Here is a 17,277-nt window from a genome sequence, read left to right as displayed (position 1 = left end):
GCATCTGCATACACACGTGCATGTGCGCACTTACACACACACACTCACACACACACACACCTATATACACACAGACACACCTATATACACACACACACACACACACACACACACACACACAAATGTGCTTCCGTTGTGGATTTGGTGGCCAAGGGCGACCAGATGAGTGATTTTAAAATAAATAGATGTTTAAAAGATTCAAAACCTCGTTGGTCTTTCTTACTCCTTTTGTTTGTTGTGAGTGCCTGCCTGACCCCAGAGAGAAATGACAACAGAATAAATGAATTCGCCCTGACCAATACAAAGGTTTCCATGCAACGTCACGAAAAAATGTTTGTACATCTTAGGGTCAGAAAGTGGCAGGATACAACATTAGAACAGCACTCCATGAAAAGATCACAAGGAGTTTTTGTGTTGTAAACTGCACCAACCGAAACAGCGATGGTTGAATGTTCAATATTCCTTAAGGAATGTGTATACCTTTGCCAAAAAACGGTGGATGTCATGTTATATTAATAATGCAAATGAAAGACTATGAAATGAACTCTGAAATTGCATGTCATTATTATTGAGAGTATACACACCATGCCAAATCAAGGTTACAGCAGCTGAATATTAGGTTGAGTTTTTATTACACGGCTCTTCAGAGTGCTGCAGAGAGTTCCATTCACATGAATGGGCCTTCCCAACGTTCGGAGGTCTGTTAAATCTATTTTATTATACAGCTCTTCACAATGCAAGTAGAACGCTCCGTTGACTTGAATGGGATTTCCCAAAGTTCTACCGGTCATTATTTTTGTCCAAGGACCTCTAAATAATGACCGCTGTCGATGGCAACAGATTTCCATTCAAAAGTGAAGGCAGACAGTTGATCAGCTGAGTTCTAAAGAACGTTTGATTCAATTTCAGCGAACTATGTTTCTCAGCAAAAGCCACAACGAAACGGTAACAAATAAATGTAAAAGAGACATATCGCTGCGTGTCAGGGTTCTGTTCTCCCTGTCGGGACTTATTTTCTGATAATTACCAGCGGACAATAAATAGCATCTTTTGCCCCGTTGTAAAAGGGAAACCTGTCTACACTATATGGTCAAATAGGCCACACAGGTCACAGTGTGTACAAAGCTCTCCATAGACTTTGTGGTACTGTTTGTATAAACGTTTGGATCACCCAGGATTCATTTTCCTTCAGAATCATCAGATAGCCATTGCTGAATGACTGATTTCCTTCCCTTCCTTTCCCTGTACTAAGTAATTGTCACAGAGATGCTCTCCTCTTCTCTTTTGGGAGATGTATGAGCATTATTACATAAACAGTGCATATAACTCAACTTCCCTTTGCTGCTTGTAATTCTATAGGAATTATGACTGAGTATATTGTGAGCAGAACCACTGAATCAAGTGCCTTGGATGAATCTGAATGTCAGAGATGTTTTATATTTTGCATTCATTGTCCTTACTTTTGACTGCTTGTATTCACAAGGGTTTTGAATCCTTGGAGGGGCAAACTGAAGATGGACACAACAGAAAAGGACCAAAAAGGTTTTGAAAGAGCAGACATACGCCATTGAAAGTGCTTGAATGAGTTGGTGTTAGTATTGAGGCTGGAAACCACATAGGCCTCCATTACTGGAACACTGCAGTATTGGGAAGTGGTCAAGCATTAATAATAATAATAATAATAATAATAATAATACATTTCATTCATATAGTGCTTTTCAAGACACTCAAAGACGCTTTATGTGCTCATTAAGTGCTCAAGCATTCGAGTCTCTCTCATTCCACATGCAGTAGCATTCAAAAATTGTTGTAACGGTAACTAAAAAAAAAGAATCTGTGATGGGTCCTTGAATTAAACATGGGCCTAGAAAGTCCTTGTAGGTTCTTGCATGAATAAACCCTGAATAATTTGATCAACATTTCTTTGAGCATGCCTAATAAAAGCACACTTCTGACCTCTATCAAGAACAGAACAATGATATAACAATGATTAATACAACATAATTATCTTATTTTAAATGAATGTGTACATTGTATCCAAAAGTCATTTCAGAGGAACAGGCTAAATTGTTTCTGCACAGGTTTTTATTATTATTTTTAAAAATTATTATTACAGAGTAGATCCAATTTGCAAGGATTACCGATTTTGACAGCGTGCATAAATTGCAATTTTTAATGTCTTTTCCAGCCCCTTTTCACCCTGCCAGCCGTAGCTGAACTACTAACACTTGTACATTTATTTTCAGGTCAGTCCATTTTCTAGATGTGTTTCTGTGAGTGTGTAAACTAATCATTTTCTATTTTTAAAATAGACTAATTTCTTAAATTATTATTTGTGTCATTTGCGAGTACATTGACCTTGGTGAAAATAAATAAATGTAATTGCCTATCCATTAGTGCTCCACTGTAAACAATGCAAATTGTTGCTTCACCTTTTGACTGTTGAAGCTGTTCAAATTAATTGAGTGGAACCATTTTAGACCCTGGGCATTCTTGGTGATGGAAGTACAGGCGTTTTTGTTTTGTTTTGTTAAAACACGAACTGATGCTTATGTTGGAGGGGGGGGGGGGAGTGTCTGTTACAAATCTCCCTCACTCACCCTTTGGCCTATGATGTCATGTGATGATGACAGCACACAGACAGACACAGACATGTGAACCTCAGAAGGTAGACTGTAGACCTTGAGGAAGCTTAAACTAGCGTTTCCCGTATAGACAGGCTGTCAGGGTAGACGCTCTGTGTGGTTGTTTTGACAGTAGACTAGGTGTGACTGGTTTTGATAAGCTACTGAGACAGACAGCCCAGACGCAAACCCTCAGAGCTTACAGTATATCCAAAAAGTCCTTTAGTCCGTCTGAGACGTGGCCTTGATGGTTCTGTTTTGATTCATTCAATTTATTTATATATTTGTTTATAAATACAGTACACAACTTAAAATCCCCGCAGCAACTCGGACCCCCAAGCAAACTGATTATAGATCCTTTCAATCTGTTCCCAGAGGGTTTCTGGTTCAAAACCAACGCAGATACTGTGAAATTAAAATGAATCAGACTTTAGCATAATGCTCTACAAAATCTCGACCTTAAAAGTCTCCAAGTTACCAGTAGCATAATATTGTTTTCTGTGCCACTAGAAATTGCTTAGGAATGCACATGTTTGTTTATGCAGTTGAAAGGGTCTATACATTACAAAAGCAAAAGGGAACCCTTCTCCATGTCTGGAAAATTCTTAGGTGCTGCAAATATTCAGGGGTTTCCTCCGATAGGCATCCTTAACATTAACATGTATGTGACATTTTATGAAGTTTATATTTATATTTTTCAGTCTTTTTGTTTTTTTATTTGAATTACAAACTCACTCTAATCACTTCCATTATCCTCTCGACATGGCATGTTCGTCAATGCATGCCACATCTCCAAATGACAGAGTAAGCGTTTACCTTTACATGTATTCATTTAGCAGACACTGTTATCCAAAGTGACTCACATGTGTCAATTACATTACAAGGGCCATTCTCCCCAGGACAACTTGGAGTTGAGTACCTTGTACAAGGGCTCAATGGTGGATGCCGGGAATTGAACCCCCAACAGTTAAGGCTACTGCATACTAACCCAACTCCTTAGTCACTATGTTACTACTGTCCTTGCTACCAGGTATCCCAGTTTTCTGTGCATTAAAATACTGTAGGTATAAGCAAAAATATTTTGTTTGTTTTTAGTCAGTTGCACACCATTTATTATAAAACAAAAATGATGAGAGCATTTATCTTCATCACTACTTCTAATGCCTTTTCTTTAAACTTTTTTCAGTGGGGTTTCACCTCTACTTTTTCAGAGTTACCTTCATTCTTGTAAGACTTAAAAGACCAGATAAAAGCCCACATCTAATGGACTAGACTGCCTCAGATCACCTGCACTCAATAACCCATCTGAGGCAAAGGTCAGTGCTCACAGTAATGGAAGGTCTCAGAGTGCCTTGTTGATATCTGGGGATGTCTGCCATGTCAATAACAACAGAACCCTGAAGTACACACACTTCCAAGAAACAAACCTTCCTCGTCAGACTTTCTCGGCTATTTTTTGGGAAGCTGTGGTCCTATCGCACTGCAGTTGCCATATTAGTTGAAGCTATTTCAGAGTAGTTCACAGAGGTTTTAGCCATTACGGGCTTGTTGTTTTCCACACTGGTCTGCAGGCCCCTATCAAGATGAAGCGCCAGCCAAACTTTATCTCAGCAGACCAAAATCTGGCTTGCGAGATCTTAAGAGAGAAAACAAACAATGTTGAGGCAGAATCCATCATCGACTCTTCTCATGACTTAAGCCTCTCTACAGTCTGTTATCCAAATCTGTTAACCTTACATTTTTCTGCCACATTTTTCACTCAAGTTTTAGAGGTGTCCAGCTCTGCCATCTTCTAGGATGGCAGCTGACGTTGGCATTCTCCACACGTCTCCCTCTGCCCACCACTACACGATAAGGAATGAGGGCCAGTGCCTTTGATGAGCCGCTGAGGCTGTTGATGATATACATTATTCAGGCACATACGCACGGCGGTCGACACGTTTTATGTGTGTTTTGCACTGTGCAGTGTTGTGATCCCGCTGCCGAGCCACGCTTTGATGTGGTCAGATTGGGAAAAATATCGGTCGTACAGAGGAAATTGATGATTATACGCCCCCCAGGGAACGGAAAGTCACTCGGTGTGTGACAGACGGCATTGAGGGCCTTAAGGAATGTTTTTTTTTCCTTCTTTTGAAAATAATCACACTTTATTACACCCACACTTACCCATATGGCTAGTGTGGTCAAAACTGTCAATTAGCGGCTATTATACATGGTGACGCCATATGCATACACACCTGTTGCTTAGGCAGTAGAGTTTTTAGGTCCCCTGGCGAGAGAGTGGAAAATGACTCGCATCCAGCCCAATTTCTCATTCCTGTCTGTTATATAATGCTGAGAATGTCTTCTGAATTCTGTGTAGAAATCGTTGAATAAAAAGCCACATCTCCGAAGATGTTTACTCTACCTTAGCTGTTTGTATTGCACCGCTGTGCGCATCTGAAACCACTCAATAAGATGCTCAGGAGGGGAAAAAAATAAAAAAATATGTCTCTCTTGTTGCTGAGAAACATGCACACAAAGGATGAAAAACACCTCAGTGGTCTGTTGCACAAAGTGTGTACACACAATGTTTGCAAATGGCTTAAGTGTATGGAGAGCACACTATATATGCATACACATTTGTATTCTATTTAAAAAGATGTTTAGTGTAAATTCAGCCTCATGCGTGGAGATGTTTCTCTCTCTCTCTCTCTCTCGTATCATGGGAACCCTCATATCTCACAGAGGACGGTTGCAGAGCAACAAAGCTTTTTCCTTTTTTTTTTTTTTTTCTAAATTCGCTGACAGCTACCTTAAGCAGGTCTCACAGTAGATTAAAGATCATTTGAACATCTCAATTAGGATGCAAGGCAGCTCCTGCATCTGACTTTGTAGCTAGACCGACATGCCCCATAAGTCAACGGAATTGATGTAGAGGGCAGTGCCTGTGTGTGTCTGTTATCTGTTGTTATCTGCATCAGTATAGAGCGGTCATGTGGTTGCTGTATGCATGCTATGTGGTTCCTGCCTTCAGTGGACTTGGATGAGAGGACAGCCGATGCTCTGATAAAGCCCATCAGTTTAGCCTCCTTACGTAAGGGGAACTGCCCAGTCAGGATGTCAGGCTAAATTAATTGAAGCAAATGAATAGCAGGCTTTGGTACAATGCATCTCTCAAGTAAATACACATTGTAGATCCATTATTTACAAGGCCATGATAGTGAGCCCAAATGCTCACCCTTAGCACATGCTGCAATGAGTAATTAACCGGTGTGACAGGAATGTTGGAATATGAACGTTCTAAAGAATATCTGGGTTCACTCAATTCAACATAGAATTTTAGAACCTTGAATTATTGTGGATCTTATGTTAGAATGTTCAAAAACCCACACCTTTGAGGGTGTACATGTGATGGACAAAATATTATGTTTATGGTACTTGGCAGACACTTTTGTCCAAAGCGACTATATTTTACCGACACTTTTATTAAGTAATCACCAATTAACCCTCAATTAGCACACCATAAATGATATTGCAGATGGACGCCATCAGTCACTATTAATGTTTTAGTTCTAAGTGAAAGGAATTGATTGTTTATCATAATCATGACCCAAAGGGCCAAATCTCTGACCACTAGATATCTGACCACTAAAATCTATGACCACTACATCTCTGACCACTAAAATCTATGGCCACTAGATCTCTGACCACTAAAATCTATGACCACTACATCTCTGACCACTAAAATCTATGACCACTAAAATCTATGACCACTACATCTCTGACCACTAAAATCTATGACCACTACATCTCTGGCTCTTGATCCTGCTCCTGGGGTCTCTCCTCTGCTCAGCGTGTTAAGTGCATCAACTGCATCAAGTGACACTAGCGGACTAGCTCTGACACACCAATTCAAGCCATTCAAGAGCACTTTAATCATATCACTTTCAAACTGGTAGTTCTTGGAGAATGGATGGATAGGAATGCCTGCACGGCAGGGGGCACTCCGGAATGAGAAGCACTGCTCTTGAACAACAACCATTAGCCCTCTATGGGACTTCATCATTTAGAAATGATACTAAAGAAAACTGCTTGAAAAACACAAATCCTTAATCAATTATATTATTCCAAAAATCTTATGCATGACTTCCAGTTTAACCAATACAATCAAAGGTTATTCAATATGTTTACAACATTTGTTGCTACAAGGAAGTAAAGGAGACAAATAATGCCACATGTTAAGTCTCATGAGAACTGTAGCATGACAGCAAGTCAATTTTTAAACTATAAAACATAAAAATAACCCAACCAAAGAAATATTACTAATTAGCCGAAACTGTTTTCTAACAATTTTAATCATTTCACATGAAGATATCTAAAAATCTGTTTTTAAAACCTGTAACAAGTCCATGTCATGTACAGTATAACTGACAAACTCCTATTAAGTGATAGAAATGTCCATAATTATTCAGTCTACTTTTCCATTGTTGTTATGCAGCATCAGACCATTTACGCATATTTCTTAGGATGTTTTCAAGTTTTATGTCAAGGTGAAAGGAACATATGCCTATTCCTGAGGGTAGTAAGGATATTGAAAATAGCAGTGATGAGGACAAGGTAGTTGTAAGAGTGGAACACAGCATCAGGAATGAGAGCGATGGTAGAGAGGTTGGGTAAGACATAAATGAAAAGCCAAGCAGTGAGGAGAATCTTCAACCAGCGACAGACCGTTGGTTGTTGTGGAAGTCAGGGATTCATGACCGTTACCCAGTCCCTGTCTGGAAGATGGTCTAGCCAACACAGAAAGGGAAGGGTGCATTCACCAACCTATTAAGTATAAGTATGTAAGCATATATACTCTTTTGATCCTGTGAGGGAAATTTGGTCTCTGCATTTATCCCAATCCGTGAATTAGTGAAACACACACAGCACACAGTAAACACATAGTGAGGTGAAGCACACACTAACCCGGAGCAGTGAGTTGCCTGCTACAGCAGCGCTTGGGGAGCAGTGAAGGCGCCCACATTTTTTTTCCTACTAGGTTGGGGATCGAGCCGGCAACCCTTTGGCAGAGACCAAAGCCCTAACCAGTAGGCCACGGCTGCCCCATAGGCAGGTGTTCTCCTACGAGTGTCTCATACACATTGTACAGTAGCCAACCCTTTACTCTGTGCAGAATGTACATGTATACCTCTGAACTGAACTGAACAGAGAAGGGAATGGAGCTGTTCATTGGCAGCAAAAAAGGAAGATGGAATGGATTAATCCATTTATGATTCATCAATTGAATAAAGGTCAACGGTCAATTTGGGAAAGTGAGCTCAGGAAAATTATTTTAGGACTAAATAGACTTAAAATGGTTGCTTTTTTTAAAATTAATATTCTTAATAATTCCCATAGAGTGTTAAGGATCTGGAAGCATCACTCCATGCATTCTATGTTCCAAATGGCCCTGCGACAGTGACAGGTCTTGTGGTTTCCATGGTTTCCCCCTACACTTCACCTGGCTCACCCCCATCACTCTCTTAAGAAAGAGACCGCCTGCCTGCCGAACTTATTCTGGTACGAATGCGAAGAAGAGAAGAACAAGACATACGCTGGATCTCTCTGGGCAGACATTAGGCGGTCATAAATGTCAGGCACTGAATTAGTGTGTGGGACGTTCGGACTGTAATCCAGTTAGCGAATAGATAGGAGAGGGGAAATGGTCCATGGGCTGATGTGATGGTGATCCAACGTATGATCCTGCTGTCTCTGATGAATTGGCACATTGGCCATGTTCGATCGCGGTGATATGTCTTGGTCATGTTCAAGTCCGCTGGTAGCTTACTCTTACTGAGAGTTGGATTGGGTTAGGCAGGGACGAGGCTGAGCTGCCACAGCGCAAGGTGACTTCCAGATGCGCTCTGTCTGGTATGTGAAAGATTACTGCTAAATGCACACTACACACACACACACACACACACACACAGTTAGGCTGTGGCTCTCATCCAGCTGACTTGAGTTTACACCTAGGAAATGAGAGAGCAGCACAGGTTAAACAAACGCTGTTAATAGAATGTTCAGTTTGAGCGATGGATGGACCTGTGGCCTCCCTCACTCCCGCGGTGATGACGGTCTTTTGTCTACCCCAACAAAAGCGACGCTGCCAATGCCTCTCTCTGGGAAAGCTCATGTGTGATCCGAGCCGAGCAATGGGAACTCATCCAGGTCTGAAACCAAATCCCTTTAATGCAGGCTCTGTGACGGTTTGTGAGCCTGTGATTTAGGTTGCGATGAAATACTGTCTTCTGAGGAAATAAAAAAAGTCACGAGTTTACAGCTGTTTGCAAACACTCACCCATGATGTCCTCAAATTGCCATTAATTTGCTGTAATTCTTCCAATTACCAGCGAGGGGGGTAAATGTCCATGGGATTACGCTGCGTTTTCATTTAGGCAAAGATTGTCTAGCTCAATTAGCCAAAGATTGTCTAGCTTTGTCAACTGTATCTGATTTAGCGTTTCTTTGATTCCATCAGTACTATTTGGGATTCCGCCATAAGTGTTATTGGTTGCCAAGCAACACCTTAACTGAATGCAGGTAGAAGCGCGAATGTAGGTGGAGAAAGCAGGAAAATTTAGGCCTACCTTGCCAAATGCAACTCTATCGCCGTGAAAGGCCTGTTGTTCAGTCACAACCCACATGGTGTTATAAAGCCACCCTTTGCTAAAGGTGTTACCAAATAATAGGACTGAGATTGGTGTTTGAAATAAACAAAGCTTTTCCTTCTCTCTGTGTGAGAAGAAATCAATTGATTGACAACTATGGCATGATGTCTCAGTTGAAAGAGAGGAATATTATTACACCGAGAATTTGAGACATTCTGAAATCTTCAGAATAGCCTACATCCTGCACAGCCTCAGCCTGAAATGTTTGTATTTATTTTTTGCTTTTGCTTTCTAACCCTCATTTGTAAATCCTTCTGTTGTGTAGCAGGCTACTATCAGATTTGTGACTGATTTCTACACTTGTATGCAAGACTTAGGCCTATTTATGGAGATATTATGACTTATTGAACATGAAAAGTGGTAAGAAGATGACTGTATTTCTGTAGAGGCCCTCAAAAACAACTTAATTAGCAGCACCTCCAGACCTCCTCATCAATGCAAATTTCTAATACTTAGGCTCAAGAGACAGGCAGGATGTCACCATTTAGACTCAGATGTTGTGACTGCTAGTGACTATATGGGCATTTTTCTAACACAGATGTTAAGTTTGCAAAATAATCTTGCTCACAGGAAATCTGCCCTTCTCTGGGATAAAATAGATTGACTGTGTTAAAAATGTTAGTAACTGAAGTTATATTATGTCATAACACTTGTAATGCTAAAATAAGCATTTGCAATTGCACAACATAATCCGGTCTTTTGGCAGACAGACTACAGGAAGGACCAGAGGACTCCTGTCAGGGCACAACACAAACTGAGGTTTAGGTTGAATTACTGTAAGAAAGCTTGCATAAAGAAATAGCTTTCTTCACTAGATTAAAAACTTTAAAAACCTACAAATGATTAAACGTAGGCCTAATAAATTATTAAATCAACAACAAAGACATAAGACTAAAAATGTAAATCAAACAAATCCACCACCTCACAGAAAACTCCTACAGGGCCCCTCTCGCTCTCTCTCTCTGTCTCTCCTGTCGGTTTGGACCAAGTTGGTGGGCAGCGTCAGACAAGCCAGGATAATGGATAGGGCCTTCTCAGCAACGCTCCTAATCCCGGCTTTGGCTCCCTGCGCCCGACTGCCACTCGGACTCATCCTGCCTGGCCCCCATCTTTTTTTCCATCCACACGGATCCATCTTTCTTGTTTGCATAAGCCCACACTTCCCTGCTCAATATACAACCGCCCATTACCCGGATCAGGTCTCAGTTCGGAGCGCATTTACTTCGTTGGTTGAGAGTGAGAGAGATGTGCTGTCTTACGAGATGACTTGACATCCTCTCCCGCCAAATTGATGCCTTGATGCCCGTAATTTAGACAGCAGGAGATGATTTGTTGACAGAAGCGGTGGGCTCTTGCACGTCAGAGCTATGGGAGTGATGGTGCTGTTGAGCTAGGACTTCGTTTCATTTTTTAGCTAAAAATGTATTTTTCAGTGGAACTCTAGTGACCACTTTGAATGAGGCTGACATGTCATTTTGGTTTATTTTGCATTTAGCTGTTGGTTAATTATCATGCCTGGGTTTAAGAGCCTAGGCTACAAAAAATAATACAAAGGTGTTCAACACAGTGAAATATTACATTTTAAATAGCATGCAAAACGACCTATCGTTACAAGAATGAATGAAGCCATTATTGAGGGGGCCACAGACTATAGTGACCTGTCATTAGCTCTGTCCGAATAGATGGATTCGTTTTTAAATATAATTTTAAGTCATTAAATTACATTAAAGTAATTTGCTGACGTGTATGTGGGCCATGACATTGTCAGGGGCAGTCCTGCAGATAGTCTTGGTTAAAAGCAAAGACAAGAGCACAAAGACTCAAAATCATTTAATGAAGGGTCAACAGTTAACCTATGACACCGTTCAAATTACAATGCGATGGTGATAAATAGCTAAATAGCTGCCCTGAAAGATGATAGCACGCATCCAGTGACGGGTCTCAGCCCATTTGCAACAGACAAAATGATATCAAGAAAGTCCACATTAGAGAAAACGTCACGTCCAATAAGTTGGTTTATCCCAAACTAACATTAAAGTCATGAATCAGTCAAATGTGGTCTCTAAGACTGTAATTGATGACATGCTTTTGCTTTTGGTTAGCTTTTCCTTGAGGCTGACACAGCTAGTCCAGCCATGTCCTTCTGGTGCGCCTCTTCGGGATGACGCGCGGCGAAAAGAGGGGTATTCGGAGTTAGATCTGCTTACAGACGACTGCTGCATGCTGAAGATCGAAGACAATTTCTCGTTGTAGCTCTTTCGGAACCTTTTAGCCGACCTGTACAGGTTTCCCACGAAGCAGTAGCAAAGTGGATTCAGGGCTGAGTTCGTGAGCCCAAGCCACTGCGCAAAGGGTCTGCCTTGCAGTATCCATTCGTGCCGAACCTGTTCTACGGGGTCATGCTCAGTGGTCGTCGGTATATTGAAATCTAGCCAGATGTCCACAACATAAAGAGGTAGCCACGAGATAGTGAAGAGCAACACTAAGGCAATGACCATTTTTGCAATTTTCTTGCGCGTTTTGGACCGATACGTGGATTGTGTAATGATGTTATTGGGTTGTTTAAATTTATCCTCGGAGCTCCATAACTTCCACGCGGTCATAAAACAAATGGCGAGGTTAAACAAGACCGGGAATCCATATAACGCACAGAACAGTAAGAAGTTGTACCCCTGGCGCAGTTTGACCTTTGGCCAGCTCTCGACACATACAGTTATACTGTGAGCGCCGTCTAGCAAATCAAGCGTCCTTGTTGCATTCATAAAGATCAACGGCAGGCACAAGCCCGACGATAATGTCCACACCACACATATCATGCAAATAATTTTTCGACCAGTGAAGAAAGACCTGGCGTGGAGAGGGTTGTGAACGCTATAGTAGCGGTTCAGACTTATGACAGCGAGACTCAAAACGCTTGCTGCCACGGACACCGCTTGTACAAATGGGACGGCACGGCACAATAAGTCTCCAAATACCCACGCGTTATACAGCTGATGCCCCAGGTTCACTGGCATGCAGACGCACACAACCATCATGTCACAAACCGCCAAGTTCACCAAAAGTCTCCTGGTCGCTGAGACGGCGGAGAGACGATTCCTTCTCCTTGTCAGTACTAGTAGTGCCATAATGTTACCCGTTAGTCCAACCAAGAAGGATATAATATACATTATCACAAGAACTATTGTGCTTGGTTCGTGTCCAGAAAAAAGAAAATCAATGCCGAAAGGAAAAGGTTCCTGGAGACTGTAGTTGTAATCACCGACGTGACCAGAAGCAGAGAAATTCGTTGAAAACAATTTGCTTAAGTCTGAGTAAACCTTGGAGATATTCATCTTTACGCAGCCTTCCCCCTTTTCAGAAAGCGTTTGAAAATTATGGATTTCTTTACAGTCGCCAGCTTTAATTCATGCCTAGTCAAAGATCATGAAGGAAACATCCAACTTGGCTTCTTTTAAAAAATGTCGAAGAGAATACACATTTTCACATTCCATTTGACAGAGACTGCGTGGAGTGGCACCTGCGCATCCCGGATTGGAAAGACAGACAGCAGAGTTCTTTTGTGCGCACTCTCGCGTAGTCCGGAGATGCTGTTCCGCTTAACTAGAAGCGGCAGCAATCTGCTGCGTCCTCCTGTTGGCTCCCCGGGCCGTCCTTGACATCGTCAAAGAGATGGGCTTGAGGAATAACGCTATCCCAAAACAAAGAAATGCGAAAGGCACACTGCTTCGTTTCGCATTTCATTTAGAAACCTTTCAGATACTGGAACTTTTTTCTATTGATAGAGCTGCAGTCTGCAGAGATGGTCTCTGATTGGCTACCTGTTGCCACGGCTGTCCTCATGCCTTTGTTGTCGTTTCTGTTTCTGTTTATGTTATGGTTCTTAGCAGACGCTTTTGTCCAAAACGACTTATAATGACATCAATTAACATTAACAGTTTATAGTGAAATCATGTGACCTAAATAAAACACAAGCAAACTATTATTGACAGACTAAATTAAATGAGCATGATAACAATAACCATGAAGATATGCAAACCATAACTTGTAAGGAAAATGTATTAGTTAGAAACATGGATGTAAAGAAACATATTGTGTGTCATTATTCATTAATATGACCAACGCTAGCGAAGCGATCATATAGGGATTGTCAATTATTTTTTTTTTTCGTCATCTCCTTCCTGAATTTTTGGTCAACGATACCCGGGAAACCGAAACACCGGGGCACATGAAATTTGGTGGGTATGTAGCCCCCCTAGACTTTTACGTTTGGTCCCCGAGGGCCACTCCCTCCCCGCACTGGGCCCCCGAAACCCAAAAAATGCCGTTTTTCCTAAATAACTACCTGAACCGTGGCACAAGGATGAAGACATTTTTATGGTATGTTGGTCTCAAGGGCCCACATCTCAAATCACAACACAGCCTCATTTGTGATTTGTACCCCCCCGGTAATGAAAATGCAATAACATTCTGCTTAATTGCCCCTCTCTTCAGTTAAGATGTTCAGAACTGCACCACATTTATGTGTATGATTAACCTGACATTCTCTGGGGGTATGCCAAGTTTCGTAGAATTTCATCCATGGGGGGGGGGGGTCTAAAAAAATGAAGTTATGTATACATTTAGTGACTGTACATTCATTGGCCTGTAGATGGTGGTGCACACATACACACGCACACACACACAGGCACGCACAAACTATCGGTATCGGCAATTAGAACGGCTGATACATACTTACAAATTCAGTAGGATTAAAGGAAAACCAAATATTCATCATCATCATCATTTGGCTGCATTTCCAGTATTGGCGTTACGTAGTCGTTTGTCCACCAGATGGCGCATCGTTGCAGTGAGACGTAATTTTGTTGGAAGTTAATCTAAAGTGGGTTGGAAAGACGCGTCCTACAAGGACAACACTGTAGTTTACCGCAGAGAATGTCTAATAAGGGTAGGATGATTTTAACATGAAATGTAATTCCCATTTCTTCTTGAAGCCGAAATAAATCTGAGAATGTTTATCGGACATGCTTGGTTTTAACTGCAGGTAGGCTACGTTAATCTTATACAAGTTGTAGGCTATCAATAGCCTACGACCTAGGTAAAATAATGTTAGGCCTACCGTTAGCATTGGTTGAGTGATGGAGGCCAATTTGATTATTGACCAGTGTATTTGTAGAAAACCATGCGGTTACCAAGCAAATTGATATCAGCGCTGTAATTGTATCTTTCGATGGTCATCTTCTTTTCTGACAATAGCCTACAGGAGCTAAGTGAGTTAGCCACAACACGTTCGCTACCGTGATGATTTTCTAATGGAAAATATAGGCCTACCTGAAAGATAACCTGTCTATTAAGCATCCTAAACAGGCTGGGACATTTCTGCTTGCTAAATAGGTTTTTCTGCTGTTGATTCGCTCACAGTCCTTGGTGGCCCTGTCAGTGCTTTGTAAAATGTTGCATTAAGACCACAAAAGTCTCAAAAAGCATCTGAGCTAACGTTCATTCCCAAACAATCCTCTATTTTCAAAGGTGTTTCAAGTAGGCTAACGTTAAGGAAGAGCATGGCTCAAAGTAAAGTAACTATAGGGCTGAGACAACGTAATTGACTAGACTACATAAATTCGTCAAAGTGAATCATTTGTGTCAACTCGTCACAATGTAGATTTATTAACGCACCAGTGATGATCTAGGCTACATCTCCATTTAAACCAAATGTTTTAGAGCGCACTTTGAGAGATGTATCCAGGGCAGAGCTGTATCTGTTGCACGTGCTACAAAAATCTTTCTGTGCGATGGATGATTTACTAACGTTACGTAACGTCTGATACAGTTTTGCATATGTGTGAGACCGAGCTTGTTTGTTTGTTTGAAGTGCGTTTAGGGTGTGAGAGGTGAATCGATGTGCTTTGATTCCAGCTTGGTAGTTGTAGTCTATGCGATTAAAAAGCATGTGTGTGTGGGAAGTATCCAAACAATGATAACACTTTCATTATGGCTGCTTTAGCTACAGACCTTCAGCTACTGTACAGTGGGTCCCATTTAGAAGTGGCCACTTCATTCGCGCTTTCTGTGATTCACGCAGCTGGGTGAAATGTATTACAACTTTTCGTCAAGAGGTGGCAGCTTAAGTCCGCTTGGTAAGCCAGGTGTTTTCAACCAGTGGTCCGCGGCCCACTTGTGGTCCGTGAGGACATTGCTGGTGGTCCCTGACCATGGATTCAGTAGTTGCAATGTTGAAATCAGTATTTTTCCCACGAACAATAACGGACGCAGCTCTCAACTTGGCCCGTTAAAATGTGAACAATCTAGCGACGCATTTCATCAGAAGGCCCTTTTGGACATGTCAGTTATTTGTACCACTGGTTAGATGTCAAACTGCATTTCGTTTTAGACTATTGGTATTTAATTTGTGCATTGGCAATACAGTTGAATATATGAACTAATGATGACTAAAATTGTCCATATGTAGAAGAAGAAACATTCACAAAAATCCATGGCTAGACCTCTTTTCTTGATAGCTGTTGAAAACTGCATGGAAATAACAGGGATTGTTTTGTTTGTAAATAAATAAAAAAATAAAAAAATAAATAAATGTAAAACTGATACCTTATGCTTTCCCCAAATACAATTTAGCCTACAGGTGTAGCCTACATGACCTTTCATCAGTCCAGTTGCAATAGATGAACTGTGATGAACTGCCCTACTTGTGATTGTTTAGAGATTTTAAAGGTTTTATAACAATGCTACAAATGTTTTGGCTAGTGCTACAAATCTATTCACCTTTGCAGCACCAGTATAGCTACTTGCTGTGCAGCCGCACACACACACACAGGCATGCCAAACAAGCATACACAAAAGTTTCAAGAGTGGGGGATGGAGTAGAAGATGGATACAAATTGATAAGTGTGATTTATGTTCGCGGAACGGATGTACAGGACTGAGTGGCGGTCATATTTTGTACCGCTATGCGGTACATCTAGTTATAACCAATTCTCTCTCCCATGCACCCTCTCTCTCTCTCTCTCTCTCTCTCTCTCTCTCTCTCTCTCTCTCTCTCTCTCTCTCACACACACACACACACACACACACACACACAGTCCCAGATACATAAATGTTTCAGTGCATCCAGTCTCACCGTTGTCTGTGCATTGTGCTCGCACAGAACTTCCGCTTCTCTACTCCTCTGGCAGCAGTGATGCCATACAGGCACAATGGAAATCACTAGGAGCGTAATTAGCCCAGTGTAACAGTATTTTGATCTTGTGCAATTGAAATGCATCTTGAGTCTGTTTTAGGTACTTTAGCAATGATCTCTCTTCTTCCTTTTTTGCTTTTGTCTATGCATGCTCATGTTTTCTGCTTTCTTTAAAGCAGTAATACAACTTCTTACTACTAATACTACTTCTGCTGTTACATTATTATTATTAATATTATTATTATTATTATTAGTAGTAGTAGTAGTAGTAGTAGTAGTAGTATTATTAATATTATTATTATTGTTGTTGTTATTATTGTTGTTGTTATTATCATTATTATTAGGGATTTGTATGTTAATCCAACTGAGCTTGAGGTGGGAAAGGAAGTTCACAGTGTGAAATGAAGAGTGAGAAAAAGTGAAGAGGAGACTGAAAGAAGAGATGTTTTTACAAGTATGCGCTTTTATTGCGCAACGCCCCCCCCCCCCCCCCCCCCCATTTTACCACCAAGGAGGGTAGTGACTCGGACAGAGAACCTTGACTGTCCACTTCAAACAGAAAGAGAGAAAGAGACGAATGAAGAGAGAGAAGGATAGAGAGAACTTTGACTATCCACTTTAAACAGAAAGAGAGAAAGAGACGAATGAAGAGAGAGAAGGATAGAGAGAACTTTGACTATCCACTTTAAACAGAAAGAGAGAGAGAGAGAAAGTCGATACAGGCATACTGTTGCTAGAGAGCTATGCACAGTGAGAAAGAGAAAGGAAG

At 41.2% G+C, this 17,277-nt stretch overlaps 1 protein-coding gene across 1 annotated transcript; it reads right to left on the bottom strand.

The window, feature by feature from the left end:
- Window positions 1-11,361: 11,361 nt before the first annotated feature.
- Window positions 11,362-16,462, bottom strand: LOC121700747 (gastrin/cholecystokinin type B receptor). Its single transcript, XM_042083946.1, has 3 exons — window positions 16,449-16,462; window positions 13,773-13,801; window positions 11,362-12,521 (listed from the first exon to the last, which is right to left on the bottom strand). The coding sequence occupies exons 1-3, from the start codon at window positions 16,460-16,462 to the stop codon at window positions 11,362-11,364; spliced, it is 1,203 nt and encodes a 400-aa protein (XP_041939880.1).
- Window positions 16,463-17,277: the final 815 nt, after the last annotated feature.

The sequence above is a fragment of the Alosa sapidissima genome, chromosome 24 (genome assembly GCF_018492685.1).
Source record: "Alosa sapidissima isolate fAloSap1 chromosome 24, fAloSap1.pri, whole genome shotgun sequence".
NCBI classification, from domain to species: domain Eukaryota; kingdom Metazoa; phylum Chordata; class Actinopteri; order Clupeiformes; family Clupeidae; genus Alosa; species Alosa sapidissima.
The sequence above is the reverse complement of the archived record's forward strand: the minus strand, read 5'-3'. Positions and strand labels throughout refer to the sequence as shown.